This window comes from Heterocephalus glaber, unplaced genomic scaffold (genome assembly GCF_053883595.1).
Source record: "Heterocephalus glaber isolate CG9 unplaced genomic scaffold, H.glaber_assembly_v1.0 deba00001060, whole genome shotgun sequence".
In the NCBI taxonomy this organism is placed as follows: domain Eukaryota; kingdom Metazoa; phylum Chordata; class Mammalia; order Rodentia; family Bathyergidae; genus Heterocephalus; species Heterocephalus glaber.
The window spans coordinates 345,834-369,238 of NW_028258185.1; the positions used below are offsets into that span (position 1 = coordinate 345,834).

The following is a 23,405-nucleotide window of genomic DNA, read 5'->3' on the forward strand; positions in this document are numbered from 1 at the left end:
CAGGCTCTTGGTCAACTGCCAGACCCAAGGAAGGTTTAAAAGAGGTTTCCATACCCTACGACCAAGGAGAGGAAGAACGGGCGGGGGGGAGGGCGGCAGGGGAGCTCAAGGAGCCCGTGTAGATCCACTATCAGTCTGCCTGGGAGCGCCCTATGCCTCGACTGGTTCCAAATCCAGCTGGCCCGGAACCCAGGAACCCAGTGGCCCCGGAAGGCAAAGGGGAATCCCAGTTGGCCAGAAGCCAGAGGAGTCTCCTGTCTCTTTAGACCCCAAAGTCTTCTCCTGAAGAAATGAGAGAGACCCCACACACCATACAAGGGCTCCCTCTGCCCTCCTCCAGAGGTTATTCCTTTCCTCATTAGGAAATCCTCTGCTCCCTTTTTCCGACTCCTTTTCCGAGCGTTTACGTTGTACATCTGGAAAGGCGGGGGAGGAAGGAGGGGAAGTGGAGAGGAGGGGGAAGAGCCCGAGCCCGCCCAGTCTGACCCAGGCCAGACAAACGGCCTCCAGCTGGGGCTGGGGAAAGGGGGTGGAGAGGTGTGCCCCCCCACGCCCCTTTGGGGTGGGGGGCGCGGGTTCTGCGCTCCGAGGACCCCGGAATGCCCCCCCGCCAGCCCGCTCGGCCGGCGGGGGGAGGGCTCAGTCGGGAGTTCTGCAAACTCCTCCCCGCGTTGAGTCATTCGCCTCTGGGAGGTTTAGGAAGCGGCTCCGGGTCGGTGGCCCCAGGACAGGGTAGAGCGGGCGCTATGGGGAGCCGGACGCCAGCGTCCCCTCTCCGCGCAGTGCAGCCGCGCTGGGGCGCCCGGCGCCGACCCGCGCTCCCTGGGCTGCTGCCGCTGTTCTTGCTGCTCCTGCCGCCGCCGCCCGGAGTCGGGGGCTTCAACTTAGACGCGGAGGCCCCAGCAGTGCTCTCAGGGCCCCCAGGTTCCTTCTTTGGCTACTCGGTGGAGTTTTACCGGCCAGGGACCGTCGGGTGAGTGGCGAGGGTCCGCGGCGCGATGGGGGCTGGGGCAGCCCAGAGCCTGGGGACGCGGCCGGGGTCCGGAGGGCCGGGGGCTGGAGGTGGGAGGGCGGAGTCTGCAAGAACCCGGGCTGCAGAGTTGCGGGCCCGCGCTGGAGTGGGGGACTGGACCGTGGCCGGCGTGGAAAGGGGCCTGGCATGCGAGGGCGATCAGGGGCGAGACCTGTGTCGAGTGAGGAGAGGACACGAAGCTAGAAGTCTGGGCAGGAGTTTCGGGGCCAAGGAGTGGAGAGCGCATGAATGGAGAGCGGAGGGTCTCGGGCTGAGATCTGTGGGCTGTCGGGAGAACTGAGGCTGGTGGGGACGCTGAGGGGCATGGAGTCCAGGAAGGGCTCGAGGGACTACTGGGGGACCTCGGGATCCAGGAAGCCATTGTGCAGAGAGGAAACAGGTCCATGCTGGACGAGCTATGAGAGTAAGAGAGACAGATTGAGGGGATCGGAAGGTTGAATGGGGACCAGCCTCTTCCTCCCCTCCCCCCTCAACTCAGACTGGGGAGAGACCCGGGAGGGGAACGGGGGCTCCCTCCCGATTCTCCTCAGTCTTCAGCTCCGCCGTCCACCCCTAATGTGTTCAGACTAGGCGACCTAAGAACTTGGGGAGAATCCCAGCACCCTGGAACTGGGGGCGCTGGAGCTGGGGGTTGGCTCAGCCAAGGGCCGCGCACGGATGTGTCGGGAGGTGTGTGTGCGCGCGCGCTCGCGTGGTGGTGGTGGGGTAGTTTCCTTCTTCCTCCTGCTCTGGGGAGGAAGAGAAAAGCTGATTTCCTGTAGCTGGAGCTGAACTGAGACGGAGAGTTCTGGGGCCAGGTCGGGTCAGAAGCTGGGGAGTCTCCAGGTCGCCTGGCCCAAGAGCATCAGAAGGAAGGAACCAAGGATCTTGAAAGTCTCAAAGGAGGATCCTTATTCCCCGCTCAGCAGCTCAAGCAAACTCTAACCCTGATCACCTGGAAAGTGGGGTACCCACAGGGGCCACATTAGAACAAGGGTGTTTATTTAAGTGTGCAAGGGGTTGAGAAGTTAGAAAGGAAGGTGACTGCTCCTGGGCTGGGGCAGGGACCCCCAGAAGCCAGATTCCTGAGCCAGCTGGATGACTGGAGTAATACCTTCTTGGGAGTGGGAGCGCTGAGCTTCCTTCCCACTATCCCCTGCACTCTAGCACCTCAAGGTTTGGTAGGACCTGTCAGAGGTGAGCTGTTTTTACACATGAAAGTTAACTGCTGTCTACTCACTTCAATTTTTCGAGAAAAGAGGTTAATCTAGTTAATTCATTTGGGGAGGGGGACAAATGTCTACTTTGTCCAAGGGACTTGGAGATGGGGAAAAAAGGATAGTTAGGCCCCAGCTGTTGGATCTGGGCTTTTCAAGGTCCCCACCCAACCCCCACTCCACCCCCCTGGCCTCTTGCCCAAACCCCATTGCATCAGTCTGGCCTGGAGCCTCTGCCAGGGCTTGTCTCCCCCAGGGCCCCTCAAACTGGTAACCACAACCCTAATGGAGTAGAGAGGAGAAAGGGAGGAGATGGGGGTCTCCCCCCATCAGCATATCCAGCTATCTGGCTTTTAACCTTCTCCTCCCTCTCCTCAATGTGTCGCTTCCCTTCGAAAACACGCCCCTGAAACATGTGGACTCTCACACACTCCCTTTCCCCTAGGTATCTGTCTACCCCCTGGCCTGATCCTACCATCCCTGAACCCCTCTTCTAAAATAGTACCCCGTGTTCTCATCCTGTCCTATCCTCCTTTCTCCTCTCCCTTCCCAGGAGAATCCAGGTGTCCTGCTTGCACACACCTCACTCTTCTTTCCTCCGTGCAACATTGTCCTAGAGCAGCACTCCCAGCATTCTGCCCCCACACACACTTGAAAGAGCATAGCTTCTCAGGGGCCACAAGGGCAGATTCTTGGTCTGCCCTGCATCACCTTTCTGCTGAAGAGCGAAGCTGCCCCAGAGGATGTAAGAGCCAGCATGGAGGTTGCACAGCAGGAAGGGCAAAGCCTGCAGTCAGGCAGTAGTGAGTGTGAGTCCCCACCAGCTACCAGCTGCAGACCTGTACTGGGACCTCATCTTCTCAGACACCCAGCATTCTAATATTAAATGAGACAATGTATATAAAAGGCACCTGTCTACAGAGGGTGAGCAATGCATAGGAGGCATGAGTCGTGTGGGGTTTTCCTCCCTGACTACCACCACATTCTTTGTTTAAGTTTTCTCCCATTTCTTACCTGCTTTTAGTACTTACTTGTAATTAATTAATTAATTAATTAATTTGAGACAAAGTCTTGCTGTGTAGTTCAGGCTGGCCTTGAACTCACTATGTAGCCCAGGCTGGTCAAACTCGAGGCAGTCCTCTTGCCTCAGCCTCCCAAGTGCTGAGATTACAGGCATGTACCACCATATAATCATGATAGTAATAATAGTCCCTCACATACCTTGAGCACTTCCATATCAGTTTCTCCTTTGGATTGTTAAAAAAATCCCTGTGTTAAGCACTGTTGCCCCATTTTAGGTATACAGAAACTGAAGCTTCAGGATCATAGAACTTCAGAGCTAGAAGTTACTTTAGGGACCATTCAAGGGAAACTCATTTATGAGGAGAGACTCTAAGGCTTGAAAAGAAATGACTTGGCCCTGCATAGCTGGAGAGGTAGCTCTTCCTCTTCAACCAACGAGGTATATCCCTTGTGTGAGTATACTTGGGGTTCCAGAAGCAGGTGTCCCACTCTGGCCTGGCCAGAGCTGCTGTAAGAACTGGGCCCTGGTCCACTTTCTCCTCTCTGCCCCGACTTTGTAAGGCCAACAGAGTCAAACAGTAACTGAGTATTGAACAGCGACTTGGTTAATCAGAAGCCCGCCTGGAGAGATAGTGGAGAGGACAGGAGGAGATAGATTGCCAATGAAGTAGACCAGAACCCTGGCCTAGGAACCAGGATTCTTGCAGTCTGATTCTTTTTTTTTTTTTTTTTTTTTGCCATCTGATTCTTATGCTGGAAAGGATTTTCTCACCCCAGACATGTTATTTAACTTCTCTGGAACTTAGTTTTCCCATTGGTCATATGAGGACATAGATGAGGTAGGAGGATCAGGACCAAGCTGACCTTCCTAACTGCATATGGAGACACTGGGACATTTGCATTAGTATGAAAAGCAGTAGTCCATGTCTCCAAGGGTTGACTCTAAAATCTCAGGGTTCTGAGGCTTCAAAATAAATTAGAGCAATTACTTCTTCCATTGGAAGAATTAGAAGAATTACTTCTTCTATTTTGGAAGATTTCATTTGCTAACCTGCATTTCTTAGGGAATAATTAATTGTCTTTCTTATTAACCAGAAACATCTATAGCTGCCAATCAGAGTTTCTGACCAGCATGAGATAACCAGGTTCCCCACATGAGCTGATATAAATGCAGCCAAAAACAAATGCTCTTGAAGTCTAAATTAGCTTGGGCTGCCTTATCAGCTAAATGCATGATTTCCGTTGGGCTTTCTGAAATATTGAAAATGGCCCAAGGACCCTCCTTTGTTATTTTCTGGGACCCCTAAGTCCCAACTACTGCAAGATTTAGGAAGTAGGAACAAGGAATGGGAAATTAAGAACAAACTAGCTTATGTTTCATCCTTGGCACGGAGTACCTCCTTTGGCATGTGGTGGGGCACTGTTTATTGGATTGACATGGGCCTGTTGGGTAGGAGGGCTTCTGAATCCTCAGGCAGTAGGGCCAAGGTATGGGCCAGCATCGGGATCTGTGTCCCAGGCCCACATGCAGGTATCCTGAACCTTTACACAGGTTGCCCCTGGCCTTTGGGCACACAGGCTTTATAAGCTTTGTAAGGCCTGTCACCTTCCAGGCTGGCTAAATTCCAAGTTGCCCCTCAAGCCAACCCAGGAGTCTCAGACTCAGCCCCTGTGCAACAGCTGGGGGTGTTAGAGAAATTGTGAATGGGAACAGGGTCCCTGGGTCTCAGCTCACTCTCCCAGGAGACTCTGAGGATACCCAGAAAAAGAGGGAAAGGGTCCTTTCCCAAGTCCACTCTGAGTTAAAGCCTGAACCCAAACTCCTGGCACCTTGGTCCAGTGCTCTGGGTAGGTTGGTAGCCTTTTCTGCTTTCTTAAGCCTGAGGGCAGCAGCCTCTTTCCCTGGGAGCACCTACCTTCTGTTAAGTGAAGAAAGAGTACACCCCTCTCTCCTCACCCATCCCTGGGGCACTGCAAGCTCAGCACCAGCTTCACCTACTGGATTTAGCAATTAACCAGGTCACTGTGCCTTAGGCATGGCTGGCTCCCACTCCTCAGCTGGATGTAATCCTGAGTGGGAGGGGTGGAGCCCAGTGGGTGGGAGACAAATGGAGAAGTGTGAGGTTGGAAACAGACAGGAAGCCACAGGCAGTAAACATTTCCTGTCCCCAGGGTAACCAAAGCTGGCACCTCCCGTCTCCATCCCCCATAACTTCGGGAACTCTCCTTTTGCCACTCTGCTTGCATTCCTCAAGAGTCTAGACCCTGCTTTCTGTCTCCTCCATTCTCTTCTCCTGGCCCTCATAGGCCTCACCCCCCACACATACCCTACCTAAGTCCTGTGGGCCTGTTCTCTCTGGTGTTTCCATCCCCTGTTCCTCTTGGAAGATATCCCAGCCTTTATGACCACTACCATAACGTTCTTGGCCTTCTTTGCTAGTGAGAAAGGCTGAGGAAGATACACCAGTATCAGGGAAGGGGTGGGTATTGAGAATGTTGAAAGCTAGAGGGGAACAGAAACCAATAGAGAAACCTAATGTCTGAGGTCAAGAGAGAAAGAAAGGACCTAAAACTACACCAAGAAACCAGAGAGACTGAGGATTCGTACCAGAGGCAGACACAGGAGGAAAGCAGAAGCCGAGGCTGGCAGGGACACTGGCCAGGGCAAGTTACCCAGTCTCCCAGATGCAGTCTTCACAGGAGACCCTGGAGGAGAAAGCAAGAGAGCTGAGGGCTTTGTGGAAGGGAGCCTTGAAGGCAAGGGCCCAGGAGTGTAGAGGCAGCACTGACATCAAGAAAACTGCCCCAGATCTCCACTCTGACTCCCCCGACACAGGACTCCATCAGAGGCAAATGTCCCTGAGGAGGGAACTGAGCTACTCTCTAGAAAGAGGGCCTCAGTAGAACACGATTTGAATTCAGTCTTCTGGGTTGGTATATGGGAAAGGGGTTCAAGAGCTGAGCCAGAGACCTAGCCAGGAAGGTGAGGACCACTGCAAGGCACCAGGGTGAGGGCAAGCTCAGGCCCAGGGAATTAGTGTGTTTTCACACACCCTCCAGCTTCTCTGTCCTCCACTTCTCCTGTCTGATTTCCAAGACTCACATTTTCCTCCTACACGCCCCAAAGCTGAGCAGCCAGGCCTGGATCTTGGCTCAGTGAAAGGATTTGGCTTGGGACGGGAGGGCACGGGTAGGTGACAGGACCCTGAAGCTCCAGAGAAGCCTGGGATTCCAAGAACTATGCATCTAAATTGCACCCCCACGTTTTGTGGTGTGTGTGGGAATCAAACTCATGAGTACTTTACCACTGAGCTATACCTCAGCCCTTTTATTTATTTTGAGATTGAGGCCTCATTAAATTGCCCAGACGAGGCTTGAATTTGCCATTCTCCTGCCCCAGCCTCCCAAGAAGCTGGGTGTGGTGGTGTGTGTCTGTAATCGCTGCACTCAGCACTCAGAGGCTGAGGCAGGAGGACCACTGTGAGTTCAAGGCCAGCCTGGGCTACATAGTAACATTAAGGCCAGCCTGAACTGCATAGTGAGACACGTCTCAAAAAGAAAAAAAGTTTCTGATTCAGTTTCCTATTTTCCTATCATAAGCTGCATATTCCATTTGATTATTATGTATCTGTTTTTCCTCTGGTGTTGGTAATCAAACCCAAAACCCAGGGCCTTGTGCATGCTGAGCACACTGTACTCTCAGCCAGGCTCTACCTGTAATCCTGGCAGGTAGGCAGAGGAGATGGAGAAGCTGGGGTCTGGCCCCTTTGGTCCCTGTTTCCCTTCCAGGAATTGACTGTGATTCTTCTCCTTATAAACAGGGGAAGGTGGGGGGGGTTAGGTTAGTGACAGCGGCACATGGGGACTGCCTGACTCCAGTGGGGCCTCTGGCATCTGTGGCATCTTCTGAGATAGAAATACAATCCGGAGGGCATCTCTCCCACCCCTATGCAGCCTGGTCCAGAAGCCTGAGTCCTCTTGCCTCTAGAAACTAACCCAGAGCCGGGAGCTACCCTAAAGTGCCTCTCCCTGACATCCACAGGGTCAGCGTGCTTGTGGGAGCGCCCAAGGCTAACACCAGTCAGCCGGGAGTGGTGCAGGGTGGTGCTGTCTACTTCTGTCCCTGGAGCGCCAGCCCGGGGCAGTGCACACCCATCGGATTTGACAGCAAAGGTAGGCTGTGGAGTTCTCCTGGGAGGGCCAGGAGTGTGGTGGGACCAGAGCTGGAGGCGAGGCCTGGAGCAAGGGGCCGCCCACGACAGGCAGCTCCAACCAGTGGCTCTGCGTGGCACTTATTCTGTGTTCCCAGCCCAGCCCAGCCTGAGGAAGGCGGGCGTGATTCAGAAACATGTGGCTCTCATTTCCACTGAATCACCCACAACTCAGGGAGGCCAGGGCTGTAACACAGACAAAGACAGGGAAGAGTCTCGAGGACTACTCAGTTCCTTTAACTAAGCATTGTGTAATAGTGCACACCAGCCACTGCACAGTATCCGCGCCACAAGCTTAAAAGATGATTCAGCCATGTCCTCAAGGAGCTGAAAGTCCCAAGCTGCAGAGATACTGCAGGGAGCCACAGACTGGCAGGTCCAGTCAAGAGCACTTGCTCTGTGCCAGTATTGGTGTGAGCACTCCACATACCTCAGCTCACTTGATCCTTTCAACAACTACCTTACAAGTGAGCAGAGAGGGTAAAATCGCTTGCCAAGGTCACTTAGCTAGTAAACAGCAGAGCAAGGGTACGTACGAAAGCTGTCTCCAGAGATAAAGGCTAAAGGCGGTGAGAGGACCAGAAGAGAAGAACACAAAATAGTAGAGTGCTCACCTAGCATGTGTAAGGCCCTGGATCCATTCCTGCCAAAAAAACAAAAAAGGAAGAAAAAGAAGAGGAGAGCATAAAAAAAGGAGAGGGGTTGAAGGGAGGGAAGGGGAATGGGGAAAAAAAGAAGCAGGATATAATCATGTACAGGTACAAATTCCCTGTGATGAATGTGACCATTATGTATATCTAACATGCACCAATAAGAAAAAAGAAAAGGGGTTCGGGGATGTAGCTCAGTGGTGCCACCACCTGCCTCCAAAGCACAAGGTCCTGAGTTTGATCCCCAGTACCAAAAAAAGAAAAAAGGACTGAGATGTAGCTCCCTACCAAGGCTCTGGGTTCCATCCCCAGTAGTGCCAAAAAGAGGAGAAAAAAAGTCATGAAACATAGCTGGGCATAGTGGCGCACACCTGTAACCCCAGCACTCTGGGAGCCTGAGGCAGGTGGATCACAAGTTCAAGCCCAGCCTGGGCAACTTAGTGAGACCCTGGCTCAAAATAAAAAGGCAGGAGGGCATAGTGCAGTGCAAAGACCCTAGGTTTAAGCTTAATACCCATACTGAAAAACAAAAGAATCATGAAACATGACAGATTTGCTGTACCACTGAACTACTACCTGCCCAACCCCTAAACAAGCTGATTTTAGAAAGCCTGAAAAACAAATGGGAATCGGAATCAGAAGAATAAGAAAGGTGCTCATATAGGGGCAGAGAGGAGGCTTGGAATGGAAGAGAGAAAGAGACAAAGATCAAGAAAGTATGTGGGAGCCGGGATCAGTGGTGCACACACCTGTTATCCCAGCACTCTAGAGACTGAGGCAGGAGGTTGCATAGTGAGTTCAAGATCAGCCTGAACTACATAGCAAGACCCTGTCCTACAAAAAAGAAAGCAAAAAAAGGAGGAGGAGGAGGAGAGGCAGACGAAAGTGTGTGGAACAGGATGCTATTCGGGTCACAGGCAGATACAGACAGAAGAGTGCAGCTAGGGTCACCCTCTTGGACATACCCACCCTTCTCACCGCACTCCTGCCTCGGCCCACGGCAAGGATCCTGTCCCAGCTAGGTGAGGAAGCAGAGGGGCCAGGGGAGTCAGCTCTAGAAACCTCATGTTGGGCGTGTGTCCAGAAGAGGCCCGAATCTGCCCCCAGCAGACAGAGACCCTTTCCCGCTCCCCTCACCCGAGGGACTCAGGGCCTCGGGGGTTTAGAAGTGCTGGGCATCCTGAGGCTAAAGTGGAGTCCGCTCTAGAGTCCCGCTGCCCAACGCCCAGCAGGACCCCCTTCTTCCCTCCCCAAGGCCCCCGGATCCTGGAGTCCTCATTGTCCGGCACAGAGGAACAGGAGCCTGTGGAATACAAGTCCTTGCAGTGGTTCGGGGCCACGATCCGAGCCCATGGCTCCTCCATCTTGGTGAGCAGCTGGGGGCTGTGCAGTGAGGGGTCTCGGGGTGAGGGGCCTGAGGGATAGCCCATGGAGGAGGGAGCAAAGGTCTATGGGACCACACCTGACACGCCTCCTCCGGGCCCTCCCAGGCATGTGCTCCATTGTACAGCTGGCGCACAGAGAAGGAGCCACCGCTGAATGACCCAGTGGGCACCTGTTACCTCTCCACAGGCAACTTCACCCGGATCCTGGAGTACGCACCTTGTCGCTCAGGTAGCTCAAGCAAGGGCAGGCGGGCAGTCCCACCTTCCCTGTGGGAGTGTCTCCTGTGCCCGCACTACTTCCCCAACAGCCCCCATGCACGATCAGCCTTACTCTGTCCCCTCTCCTTTCCTGCATGGTCCATCTGGCCAGGGCTCATTCTTCCCATCTTCTCCCCTCACAGACTTCGGCTCGGCAGCAGGGCAGGGCTACTGCCAAGGCGGGTTCAGTGCTGAGATCACCAAGGTGAGAGGGTGACCAGGAGGAAGGGGCAGTGGGTGATGGATGGGGTGGGGTCAGGACCAGATGTTTGGCTCACTCTTTCCCCCTCCCCCCAGACCGGCCGTGTGGTCCTAGGTGGCCCAGGGAGCTATTTCTGGCAAGGTAAGCCCCTGCCCTCCTTAGCCCTGGCACCAGCCTCCCTTCTCCACTTCCAGCCTTGAACCACTACCCCTTCCCTCCTCTGCCTCCTTGCCCCTCCTGGTTCTCCTCCTTGGAGATTTACATCCTGTCCATCACCCTCTACATGCTTCCCTTCTTGACTTCAGACTTCTGAAATCCACCCCAGATCCCTCTCTGCCACCTCCGCTCCGTCCATCCCCACCTGCTCCCCCTCCCCAGGCCAGATCCTGTCCGCCACTCAGGAGCAGATTGCAGACTCCTACTACCCTGAGTACCTGATCAACCTGGTCCAGGGGCAGCTGCAGACTCGCCAGGCTAGCTCCATCTACGATGACAGCTACATGGGTGAGTGAGCAGGAGGAGAGGGGACAGCAGGGAAGAGCTCCAGGGCCCCTGTCCCCACTTGTCCTTGCCTCCGTTCTTCCAGTTGGGCGCCATACTTGTCAGATGCAGGCTGACAGTGAAGGCCCATGGTGGGGGGTAGGGGGACCAGGGCAGAAGGGCCCTGAAGCGGGAAAGCTGACATCTCCCATCCCGTCCTCCAGGATACTCTGTGGCTGTGGGTGAATTCAGTGGCGATGATACAGAAGGTGAGCGTCCCCAGACCTGGCTGGATAGAAGGGAAGAACATCAGCCGGGCGTGGTGGTGCCTGCCCGTAATCCCAGCTGAGGTGGGAGGGTCATCACAGCCTGGGCTGCATAGTTCAAGGCCATTCTGCACTACATAGTGAGACTCTGTCTCAAAACAACCAAAAAAAGAAAAAGCAGAACCTGGACATTCACCACTTTGCTGTTCCCCTTTCTCTGCCAGAGCTCACCACTCTCTTCTTTTTGCAGATTTTGTCGCTGGTGTGCCCAAAGGGAACCTCACCTATGGCTACGTAAGACCCAGCCTAACCCCCCTCACTCTGCTCCCCTCCCTGAGCACAAAAAAGCATACACAGCAATTTTTGAGGTCTCACAAAGTGAATCAGAATGTGGGCTTTGGAGTCAGAATTGGGTTCAAGTTCTCTGGCACTTACTCTGGATAAGTCGTCTGTTCTTTATTCGTACCCTGCTTCATGCTTAACCTCTCTAAGCCTCCTTCTTCTCTGTAGGTCTAATGGGATAATAATAGCCCTGACCTCACAAGGCTCTTGTAAGGGTAGAATGAGATAATGCACGTGGAAATACTTAGTGAATTGTTAGGCAGTGTAGGACGGGTAGCCGTTATTATTAGACCATGGCCAGTGCCCTACAGATAAGAGTGCCACAGGCGTTTCTTTAATTAACAGCATTTATTGAGGTAACGTAGGAGATAGGAAGATGAAAAAGACATCATACCCCATCTTATAAAATACTTCTTTTTTTATATAAAATATTTCTAATCAAGTATTGAGATTAAAAAAAAAAGTATGCGAGATAAGACACACACAGTTCTCATCTCAGGCGGAACCTCGATTCGTTAGCCCGCCATGCGGCAGGCACTGTCATTTGTGATTTTTCACAAATCTGTGGATATTATCATTCACATTTTAACACAAATGACAGCTGAGGGCTTGGTTAGTAAGAGGCTGGATGGAGATTTAAAACCAGCTCTCTCTTGGGGCTGGGGATTTAGCTCAGTGGTTCTGCTGCCTGCCCCAAGTTCAATCCCCGGTACCAAAAAAAAAAAACAGGTCTCTTATTCCCGAGCCAGCGTTCTTTCTGCACTGTGCTAAGCAGTCCAGGTGATACAGCAGTTTAGAGGAAGGAGTGGCCTCTCTCTGGAGATACAGCAAGAGGGCATCCTGGGCAGCAGCATGAAAAGGGAAGAAATATCAGGCTAGTTTAGCAGCTTTGTGTGCTGATTAAGGATGAGGAGAATAAGGGAAGGTTGAGCAAAAACAGCTAAGTTTTGGCCAGACTCTCCAGCACCTTGGAGGCCCAGCCAAGAAGCTCTGAGGCCTGGCAGCAGCTGCAGGAACCACTGGGGGTGTCCAGGCCAGAGGTAACCATCCCTCCCACACACTCTGGAGCAGTCAGTCTTGCTGCACTGGGGGAGGTGCCAAGGCAGGAAGAGAGGCCATCTAGCATCCCTGACCAAGGGCTCACTAAAATCACAGCAGCGAGCATGAGAAAGGAGCAGAAACCAGAGACTCGGGCCTGGTGGGGCCAGTCACCCAGGGGAGCACAGGGGAGACACGAGTGTGTGTAGCCTGGGTGACGAGAATGAGGGATGGCTTAGGTTTTGAACATGTTAGGCTTGAGGCCCCACTGTGCACTCAGGGGTAACTGAGTGTCTCCTGCTCGATGAGCACTACTTTAGGCTCTGGGGAGAAAGCAAGGAACAAAACCAAGCTTCTGCCCCAGGGGATCTTATATTCTTGTGGGCAGAGCCAGGCAGCAAACCAATAAAGGTGAAATCTATCAGTGGTTGGTAAGTGACATGAAGAAAAGTAGAGAAGCATCCATGGGTGGCGCTGCACAGCATAGAAATGGGAATGAGAGGGCAAAGCTCGGGGAGGGTGAGGGACAAGGGGGCTGTGTCTCTAAAGAATGCTTGCTCCCAGAGATCCTGTACCCGTTTGTCCTTCAGCTGTGGGCTATCCAGGACCAATAGGCTTATGTCCTTACCCCCAGGTCACCATCCTCAATGGCTCAGACATCCGATCCCTCTACAACTTCTCAGGGGAACAGGTGAGGACGCTCCCCAGCCCTGCTCCAGTGTGGCCCTCTGCCCACCATGCTCTAGCCTCAACTCAGTAACGTCAAATTTCTCACCCTCCCCAGAGCCTCTGAGCTGCCCCTCACAGTCCCTCTTGATCCTCTTTCTTGACCCCCCACCTTGTTCTGACCAGTGTGTCCTTTGTCTCCTCCCTCCCAGATGGCTTCCTACTTTGGCTATGCAGTGGCTGCTACTGACATCAATGGGGATGGGTGAGTAGCAGGAGGGGCACACCGTGATGTCCTTTAGATTCAGGAGGGAAAAGAGGGTGTGGACGGCAGGCAAGCAGAGTGCCTTCCAGGGCTTTTTCTCTGGATTCTCACTCATAGTTGCATTCACCTTTTGGGGGACAAGGAGAGAGCTTAGAGCTAAAGATCAGAGACTTCGAGTCTTCTGATTTGGGTGGGAGGGAGCATGAGGGTCCAGGATACCTGGGATTTCCGGTACTAGAATTAGGGAGATGATAGCAAGACAGGCTATCAGGAAGCCCGGATCTGTCCTTCCCCACCAGGCTGGATGACCTGCTGGTGGGGGCACCCCTGCTCATGGATCGGACAGCAGATGGGCGGCCTCAGGAGGTGGGCAGAGTCTATGTCTACCTGCAGCACCTGGCCGGCATGGACCCCACACCCACCCTTACTCTCACTGGCCTCGATGAGTTTGGCCGATTTGGCAGCTCCTTGACCCCACTGGGGGACCTGGACCAGGATGGCTACAATGGTAAGCACCCTGGGCTCAGGGAGCTGAGTGTGAATTGGGAAGAGTGAGGAGTATGTCAGCTATAGCCCTGTGACTTTCCAAGTAGAGGTGTGAACTTTAATAGTGAAATCTGGTCTTAGGGTTTGAAAAGATTAGAAAACCGGGATTGGGACCAGAGATTTAGCTCAGTGGTGCTGCGCCTGCCTTGCAAGAGCGAGGTCCTGAGTTCGATCCCTGGTACCAAAAAAAAGAAGAAAAGAAAACGAGGTTCAACAAATGGGGAAAAAATAGGATCCTGGGGTCTGGTAATAGAAATCTGGACCCCTGGGTTCCCAGCCTACTGACTGATGTATACTGTATGTCTTGCAGATGTGGCCATTGGGGCTCCCTTTGGTGGGGAGACCCAGCAGGGAGTAGTGTTTGTATTCCCTGGGGGCCCAGGTGGGCTGGGCTCTAAGCCTTCCCAGGTTCTGCAGCCCCTGTGGGCAGTGGGCCACACCCCAGACTTCTTTGGCTCTGCCCTTCGAGGAGGCCAAGACTTGGATAGCAACGGATATCCTGGTGAGTTCTACCCAAGGCCCTTTTCACCTTAAAATTCCCTGGTCATAGACCTCTACACTCGTTTTTATCTTTCTTAAGCTTTTGGGTGCAATTCTAAGCTGAGGCCACCAGATGGCGGTGTTCCCTCACTTCCTCCTGGAGCAATACTGTAGTAACAGGCAATTAGGAAGAAAGGATCCTACCTTGCAGCGTTCATGTAAAGGATGGTTTCTTGACTTTTTGCAGATCTGATTGTGGGGTCCTTTGGCGTGGACAAGGCTGTCGTGTACAGGTATGAATTCCAAGGGAGCACTGAAGCAGCCTGGGGACATTGGAAATTTCTCTTCCAGTTAAGGTTGGGAAAATCAGTGCGGAGGGAACTGGTGTTATGAGCCTTGAGCATCAGGTTCTTGTGCCCAGGTTTCAGAGGAGTCTTAATTCCATTTACTCCCCATCCATGTCTATCAGGGGTCGCCCCATCGTGTCTGCCAGCGCCTCACTTACAATCTTCCCTGCCATGTTCAACCCAGAGGAACGCAGCTGCAGCTTGGAGGGGAATCCTGTGGCCTGGTGAGCCGGGACCCTGGAACTTGTAGAGATCTGTGCCGGGGAATGGGGAGGGAAACCACATCTGCCCTAGGAAGGGGACAAATGGTGGTGTCCTCATCTGGGTCAGTCTAAGAGGTAGGTAGAAGACAGGACACCTGTTCTGGTGACATTCACCAGCAACTTGGCTTTTCTCTTGGTCTTTCACCAGCATCAACCTTAGCTTCTGCCTCAATGCTTCTGGAAAACACGTCCCTGATTCCATTGGTGAGGGAGACTGCCTGGCTCTCGGAAGGATGGGAAGGAGGGGCTGGGGACCTCAGGACCTCCAGATAGATTAGGAAGTAGAGACAGACTCATAATTTCTATGTTTCTGGCTGCAGGTTTCACAGTGGAGCTCCAGCTGGACTGGCAGAAGCAAAAGGGAGGGATCCGGCGAGCCCTGTTCCTGGCCTCCAAACAGGCAACCCTGACAGAGACCCTGCTCATCCAGAACGGGGCTCGGGAGGAGTGCAGAGAGATGAAGATCTACCTCCGGGTATGGCCCCAAGATGGGGTGTAGACTAGCCAGGGGCCTCCTTCACTCTTGAGTCACCCCAAAGAGACTGTGGGCCCCTCTGGAGGGAGAGGCATTGGGAGATTCTTTTGTTAAGGAAGTGGCTCCTGTCCAGGCAGTCAGAACCCTTGAACCACTGAGGGCAACCAGAACTGGGACCCAAGTAGATAAAAAGAAGTAGGAGGCTGACAGTGCCACCAAGTCCCCAGAGTCCCCTGACCCTGTGAACTCTCTCCCCTGGCCCCAGAACGAGTCAGAATTTCGAGACAAACTCTCCCCAATTCACATCGCCCTCAACTTCTCCTTGGACCCCGAAGCCCCCACGGACAGCCATGGCCTCCGGCCAGTTCTGCATTATCAGAGCAAGAGCCGGATAGAGGACAAGGTAAGGACAGGCCGGGGAAAGGGCCCCAGAGACCAGAGGCCTGGGCACCCGGGGGCGGGGCCCTGGAGAGGGGACCCTGCAGCCCAGGAATGGTAGAAACCCGTCTCAAGGGTGCCCTGCTCCCCAGGCTCAGATCTTGCTGGACTGTGGAGAAGATAACGTCTGTGTGCCAGACCTCCAGCTGGAAGTGTTTGGGTAAGTGGGGCGGGGTACTTGGGGAGTCCAGGTTGCACCTGGCACCAAAAAAAGGCGAATTAAGAACACACTAGCTTCGTGACTTCGAGAAGCCACTGAGCTTCGCCCTTCAGCTTCTTTTTTTTCTATTTTTGGTTTTCTGAGACAGGGTCTCACTACATAGTTCAAGCAGGCCTTGAACTCCCAGCAATCCGCCTGCTTCAGCCTCCTGAGTACTGGGATTACAGACAGTCATATGTTACCACACCTGGAAGCTTTTTTATGTAGTTAGAATAATAGGATTTTTTTCTCTGACTTTTAGAAGGATTAAATGCAGTGATCTACATAAAGTATCTAGCTAGTACCTGCCAGAGCGGTGGAACTCACATAATGGTGTCTGTTACTACCATCTGTTTCTTAATGGTTCATTGTCCTGATTTGAGGATGATTTCCCTAGTGTCCCTTACCCTGTATGTCTCCTCCAGGGACCAGAATCGCGTGTACCTGGGTAACAAGGACTCCCTGATCCTGACTTTCCATGCCCAGAACGTGGGTGAGGGCGGTGCCTACGAGGCTGAGCTGCGTGTCACAGCCCCTCTGGAGGCTGAGTACATAGGACTTGTCAGAAACCCAGGGGTGAGAGGGGACTCTCAAGTGGGGCCTGGGAGGACAAGCCTTAGAGGGACACCAAACCTGACTGTGTCCACCTACCTCCAGAACTTCTCCAGCCTGAGCTGTGACTATTTTACTGTGAACCAGAGCCTGCTGGTGTGTGACCTGGGCAACCCCATGAAGGCAGGAGCCAGCGTAAGTCTGGGATGGGAGGGGGTGGGGGCTGGAGAAAGAGGACCTCAGGACAGTGACCAGCCAGTCCAGTGCATAGCCGTGGCATAGAGGAGGAGCCTCAAGTTGGAGTGGAAGGCAAACGCTTGGTGACAGCCCTATTCCCCCTCCTTCCTGTCCCACAGCTCTGGGGTGGCCTTCGGTTCACTGTCCGTCATCTGCAGGACACAAAGGAAACCATCCAGTTTGACTTCCAGATCCTCAGGTAGGGAGCGGGAGGGCCAGAGCTGGAGCAGAGAGGGCAGGTGGGGCAGCGGCCCAACCTGGGGCAGGGGACATTCTCGAAGGCTGGGCTCCAGCACCACCTCAGTCTTGCTCCATCCCACAGCAAGAATCTCAACAACTCACAGAGCGACGTGGTCTCCTTCCGGCTCTCCGTGGAGGCTCAGGCCCAGGTTTCCTTGAATGGGTCAGTGCCCAGGCAGAATGGAGCTTTGGGGGCGGGCAGACTTCTGGGGAAGGATGCTTATGAGGTTCCTTCTCTAAACCAATCCTCTCCTTAGCGTCTCCAAGCCAGAGGCCGTGATCTTCCCAGTCAGTGACTGGCATCCCCAAAACCAACCTCAGACAGAGGGGGATGTGGGCCCTGCCGTCCACCATGTCTATGAGGTAAGGAGAGCTGAAAGGCAGGCGAGGGAGAGGGAGAGGTGAGACAAGGCAGACGAACGATGGAAAGGAGGAGCTGGTGTGGATGACAGTGGCTGGACGCAGAGGGAAGTCTGAGGAGGGAGGAGTAGCGATGTGCAGGGGTCTGTGACAGAGGCCAGGGCAGAGACAGGCCAGTTGGGAGGCTTGGAAAGGAAGGACGGAGCCGTAACCAAAAGTGTCAGCTGGAGAGGATTTCATTTCTGTCCCTTGGGTCCTCCGTCAGTCCTGAGTCGGGAGGCCTACAGCAGGGTACAGTGCACCATTGTGAGCAGGGACGAGCGGGCAGAAGCACCCGGTTCCTTCTCACACTGACTGTCCTCTTGCCCCTCAGCTCATCAACCATGGCCCCAGCACCATCGGCCGGGGTGTGTTGGATATCAGCTGTCCCCAGGCTTGGGAAGGTCATCAGCTCCTCTACGTGACCAGGGTTACGGGACTCAGCAACTGCACCACCAATTACACCCCCAACCTGCAGGGCCTGGAGGTGAGGGGCCTGGACATGGTGTGGGGCGGGCTTAGGGGCTCGGGGCTGAGGGGCCAGAAAGGGTCAAGGACGCCTGTAAGAGGCGCTGGGGATATGCCCATAGCGCAGACGAGGCCACTGGAAGGGGTCAGAGGACACAGATCTCTCTAAGTCCTGAAAGAAAAAAAGACATCCACGGCATTTCTGGCTTTCTGCCCCAAATATCCTTCCCTGTTGCTTGGCATCCTCCTGGGGCCCAGATCTACACCACCTCCTCCAAGAAGCCTTCTTTAGACCTTTTCCTCTGGGCCCCAGTACGTGTTTCCCAGGGTGCTTATTCATAAATATTTAATTGAATGAGTCTACGAACTGAACACTGTTAGACTCAGGAAAAACCCCACCAAACAAAACTGACCAAGTCCCCATGTTCGTGGAGCTGTGCACTCCGTGGAGGGTGACAGACAATAAAAAGTAAAAGGAAACCAAAATTACAGGCATTGAAAAGCAGTGAAAGGGCAGAGCCCTGTTGCTGTGACTGGAGACTAGGGCTAAGCAGAGTTATTGGGAGAATCTTCTGGAAGAGGTAATGGTTAAACTGAGGCCTGAAAGACAAGGATGAAGTTACCTGTGAGATGCAGGAAAGAGCATTCCAGACAGATCACAACCAGTACAAAGGCCCTGCGGCCGGAGAAGGGACACATCTTCATGTAAACTCCAGAAACCAAGTTTAATTAGTCCCATATTTCAGCACTGAGCCTGCGTGGTGCCTTACATGGAGGTAGTGGGTTGGGTGGATCTGTAAAAAGATAGGTTGAAGCTTCTCTGGTCCCAGGTACAGGCTGACTTGGGTGCTGTAATGGGTGGAAGAGACAGCTAAGGGTCTCTTTCTTTTTCCAGTTGGATCCCGAGGAGTCCCCACACCACCTGCAGAGACGAGACGCTCCAGGCCGGAGCCCTGCCTCCTCCGGGCCGCAGGTTCTGGTAAGCCACACTGGGAATGAGGTCTGAGCCCAAGCACTGAGTACCTGTTTGGGCTTTCAGAACCACCAGAAGGGCAGAACTCCAGGCTCAAGCTGCCTCTTTCTTTTCAGAAATGCCCAGAAGCTGAGTGTTTCAGGCTGCACTGCGAGCTTGGGCCTCTGCCTCGGCAACAGAGCCTGAGTCTGCAGCTGCATTTCCGAGTCTGGGCCAAGACCTTCCTGCAGGTGAGGAGGCCTTGACCCCCTGGCCCCAGGGCCTCCCCAGACCACTTCTGCCCTTTACCTATGGCCACCTCTCCTTTGGAGAGGACCAGATACACCAGCTCCCCTGTCCTTGACTTTTCTAGACAGGCTATGTGTCCTTGGCGCCACCTTGTGGCCACAGTGGAGTGATTGCTTCCCTTTCCCAGCCCTTTCGGAAGGAGGGGGTGGGGGGGATGTAGAACAGTGAGATGGAGATGGGTCAGTGTTCAGGCAAGCAGTTGTAGCAGCAGTAAAGAGGAGTCATTTATAGGGCACACATTATGCCCAAGCATTGTCCTAGGTATTAACTCACATTAGTCATGCCAAAAAAATTGTTTTTATTGAACATATAGTCATATGGTTATACATTCTTTAGTTACAATTATTCATTTTCACATTTATTATCCCATACAAGAAACATCAGGAGGGCCAGGGATGTAGCTCAGTAGCGCAGCACCTGCCTGGTAAGCACAAGGTCCTGAGTTCAATTCCCAGTAGCAAAAAAGGAAAGAAAAGAAGATAAAAGAAAAGAAACATCAGGAGACTGATTCCAAAATAGGGAAAGACGCCAGATATGGTGGCAAACACTTGTAATCCCAGCCCTCAGGAGGTTGAGGCAAGAGGATCACAGTGACTCCGGGACCAGCCCGGGCTACACAGCACTACTCTATCTCAACAAAAGGGGAGGGGGGGATTTAGCTAGCGGTTTTGCCACCTGCTGCGCAAGTGCACGGACCCGAGTTCGATCCCCAGTACCAAAAAATAAATAAATACAAATAAGGGGGGGCAGATTTAGCTCAGTGGTGTCACGCCTGCCTCACAAGCTCAAGGTCCTGAGTTCAATCCCTGGTACCAAAAACAAAACAAAAAAATTGGGAAAGATCACAGCCTAAACCAGACCATAGGGAAGCCTATTTGTCCTCTCAATCCCAGGAGGGTCTGTCTTGACTTCCCTTCCCTGCTCATAGAAGGAGCAGCAGCCATTCAGCCTGCAGTGTGAAGCCGAGTACAAAGCCCTGAAGATGCCCTACCGAATCCTGCCACGGCAGCTGCCCCAAAAGAAACTTCAGGTAAGTCCAGGGCTAGAGGTCTGGGCCAAGGAAACAGGGCTCAGAGTGCTCAGACTGGGCCTGCAACATGGTAGGCACTGGCCTTGCCATTGTAACAACTATTTTCTGAGCATTTACTATGTTCCAGGAACTGTGCAGGTGCCGAAGATAGTGGTAAGGAACGGCACTCACAACCTCGAAGGCAATGCTAGTCCAGTGTGACAAGTGCCAGGGTGTTTGTGGAAACATTCTAGGAACCCCTGAACCCAGTCTTGTGGGGTCAGAGAAGGCTTCCTGGCAAAAGTGAAGTGTAAGCTGAGACCTTAAGGAACTACTCAGGCTAACTATGCAGGAAAGAAAGATTCTGGGGAAAGGTAATAACAGACAGGAAAGCTCAAAAGTAAGAGACAATGTTGTACACTTCAGGAACTTGTATCTTGAAGTTCAGAGTGCTGTTAGCTCAAAACAAGAAGTGGGGGGTGAGCCTAGATCCAATGGCAGGTGGGGCCCATGTGTCGAGTAAGAAGAATTTCTGGGTTCTCATGCCCTGTCTGGACTTCCTCTGCAGGTGGCCACGGCTGTGCAGTGGACCAAGGCAGAAGGCAGCAATGGTGTCCCACTGTGGATTATTATCCTAGCCATCCTTTTTGGCCTCCTGCTCCTAGGTCTGCTCATCTACGTCCTCTACAAGGTCAGCCACATCCTGCCCGTGACCTGGCCACCCTTTCATCACTCTGTGCCCTTAACCCAGCATAATCCCAAGTATCCCCTTCTGGGTTAATCTTCCAGCTGTGTGCTCCCAGCCCAGCCCTGGCTATTTGCATCCCATCCTTATCCCATCCTTCCCTTCCTACAGGACATCTCCCTTAATTCTGTAGCCCTGAGCTTAGGAAGAGTTCTCTTGTCGAAAGATAAGTTTACCCATATTTACAAAATCACTATAACCCACATGTGGCAAATACAAGGTATTTGTGCTGTTACTTCCTCCCAAAATCCATGGCAGCCATCATTAATTGATCATATTTTAGAAGTGGCCTAGAAGCCTTAAAAGGCAACCACTACTAGACAATCAGACTTGGCACTTCAGTTCAAACTACTTTCCCCTTCTGGCTTAACTGGGGGCATTTTTAAGCACTGGTAAAAGACTCTCCACACTAAATCCCAGTTTTAGCCCTCCTGTCTCACTGGACCTCTGGGAGAAACAGTCTTAGTCTGAACTCAGAAGCCACTTTTACAGGATGGGGAGATTGGGAGCACTAGAGTCCTCTTCGCTTCTTCTTGAGATAAGAGCTGAGGATAAATGGTGGTACTTTTCCTTCTTTTCCCCCTTTATCAGCTTGGATTCTTCAAACGTTCCCTCCCATATGGCACTGCCATGGAAAAAGCTCAGCTGAAGCCTCCAGCCACCTCCGATGCCTGAATCCTCCTGACCACAGACTCCCCAATCCTGAAGATCCAGTCCCTCCACCCTCAGTCTGCTGACAGGAGGGGACTGGGCACTTTCTGAAGGTGCTGAGGGCCAGGGAGAAGCTCCTCTCCCTAGCCCAGAGACATACTTGAAGGGCCAGAGCCAGGAAGGGGGGCGAGAAGCTGGGGATCCCTCCCCCCATGCACTGTGAAGGACCCTCGTTTACATGCCCTCTCATGGATGGAGGGCTCAGACCCAGGGACAGATGGCCCAGCCTTTCTGCAGCCTTTGCATTTTGGAGAGTTTCTGAAAACAACTTGGAACCATAGCCAAGGAATCCAGTTACAGTACCCTGGACCATACTTGCCATCAGGACTTCCTGTCCAGCTCCAGCCTGCAAGGATGTTTGTCAGCCTTGTCAAAGATCCACCAGAAGCTGCAGCTAAGAGCCCGGGACCAGGGGAGTGAGACCTGGCAGCTGCAGCAGCCCCACCCGTGTGGGCCAACAAAGAACACTAACCATGGATGTTTCCCCAGGACCAGCTCAGGGCAGACCCCAGACAAAGGTGGATGCCGGTCCAGAACTCAGCTCCAGGGGGAATCAGAACTCAATGGAACCAGATCCAGTCTGGGGCTCAGGGTTGATCTGGAACCCAGACTCAGACATTGAGAACCTGATCGAAGCAGATGAAGGACTACATGTGGGTCTGCTCCAGACCTGAGCCTGCAGACCCATATCAGCCCTGACTTGGGAGAAGTCAGGAGTTGCCCAGGGCCATGACGAGGCCCTGATGGCAGCAGATCTGGAACCTCAGCCTGCAGACTCAGGCCCTGTCATTCCTCCCAGGAAAGGGGAGCGGTGGGCCTGCAGGACTTGGGTTCTGCCCACCAGCTGCACTGACGCTGCCCCTCTCCTGCCCTTCCCTCCCCTCCCCTCAGCTCCGGATTCCCGGGACTTATTTAAACTCTGTTGCAAGTGCAATAAACCCAACCCAGTGTCCCCTGACCAGAGCTGCAGTCTGTGTCCCACCCTGTTCCTTCCAGACTCATCCTAGATCCAGATGGCCCAGTGGGAAGGAGATGCCTGTCTCATGGCTTCTTTCCACTAGATTTCAGGAGTATGACTGTCCCCCCAACTTCTCTAAGGTGAAAGAGATGATGGAAGGCATTTGAAGATGAGGTTAGAATGCAGAGAGTGGCTCCAAGCTGACTGGGAAAGATGGAGCAAAAGGCACCTAGGCCTCCCTAAATCAGAGTAAATGAGAGAAAAGGCGAAGAACTAAATTAGAAGGCAGCCAGTTGGGGTTTTTCTATTGTGTTTTAATTGCTGTTGTGTGCTGGGGGCAGGGGTGGTGTTAAATAATTTACGTACATGATTTTGTTTGACTTCTAACAGTCCTGTGACATAGTTACTATTAACCCTGTTTTCACAAGGAGAAACTGAGGTCCAAAGTTTATATAACTTGCCCAAGGTCACATAGTGTGTCCCAGAATCAAACTTAGCCGTGCCTGACTGTGAAAGCCCTCCTTCTTAACCATGTCACAGTGTTCCCTTCTTTGAAGGGAAATCCTGCGAAAATGAGAGCCCTGCCCCACCCCCACGCCACCCCCTCTTTCCCCAAGGCCTGTCCTGATCTCTGCTGCAGCGAGGGAGGAATGGGGTGGTTTGGAGGCAAAGATGTCCATGTCAGGTTAAACCAGAAAGTTGCCACCAGAGGGCAGCATAGACACAAATTTATGGGACTTTGAGGAAGGAAGAGTGACTTCACCTAACACCAGGGCTGTTAACTTGGGCTCCTACCTAGCAGTGCCTGGGAGACCATGTCTGGACCACACTCACGCTGTGCCTTCTGAGTCAGAGTTCTATACTTAGGGATGTCTTCCCAGACCCCATCAGTGCAGAGGGAAGAGGGGGAGGAAGAGACATGACGCAGTCACCCAGGATTTCCAAAGGTGGCAACCGGGGTATACGGCCCCCAAATCAGGGAGGAAAATCCCATGCTGTATCTACATTGAGGGGAGTTCCCCCTCTCAGGAAAGGGGTGGGGTGGCAGCGGCCAAGCTCCAG

The 23,405-nt window shown here is 53.2% G+C and overlaps 1 protein-coding gene across 2 annotated transcripts; it reads left to right on the top strand.

The window, feature by feature from the left end:
* Window positions 1–490: 490 nt before the first annotated feature.
* Window positions 491–22,343, top strand: Itga5 (integrin subunit alpha 5). Of its 2 annotated transcripts, none has more exons than XM_013068486.3 (30): window positions 491–973; window positions 7,295–7,425; window positions 9,369–9,481; window positions 9,604–9,727; window positions 9,900–9,961; window positions 10,054–10,099; window positions 10,337–10,462; window positions 10,663–10,707; window positions 10,955–10,998; window positions 12,719–12,775; window positions 12,963–13,015; window positions 13,315–13,523; window positions 13,872–14,063; window positions 14,289–14,334; window positions 14,511–14,612; window positions 14,800–14,855; window positions 14,972–15,126; window positions 15,392–15,529; window positions 15,657–15,724; window positions 16,189–16,339; window positions 16,421–16,510; window positions 16,672–16,751; window positions 16,875–16,955; window positions 17,050–17,155; window positions 17,526–17,678; window positions 18,555–18,638; window positions 18,749–18,862; window positions 19,852–19,950; window positions 20,498–20,620; window positions 21,266–22,343. In XM_013068486.3, exons 1-30 carry the CDS (start codon window positions 600–602, stop codon window positions 21,347–21,349), a joined length of 3,306 nt encoding a protein of 1,101 aa, XP_012923940.1. In that variant the 5' UTR covers window positions 491–599; the 3' UTR covers window positions 21,350–22,343. The 2 variants fall into 2 exon arrangements, with proteins under 2 accessions (XP_012923940.1, XP_004872863.1); XM_004872806.4 differs by having other exon boundaries at window positions 492–973; window positions 19,849–19,950.
* Window positions 22,344–23,405: the final 1,062 nt, after the last annotated feature.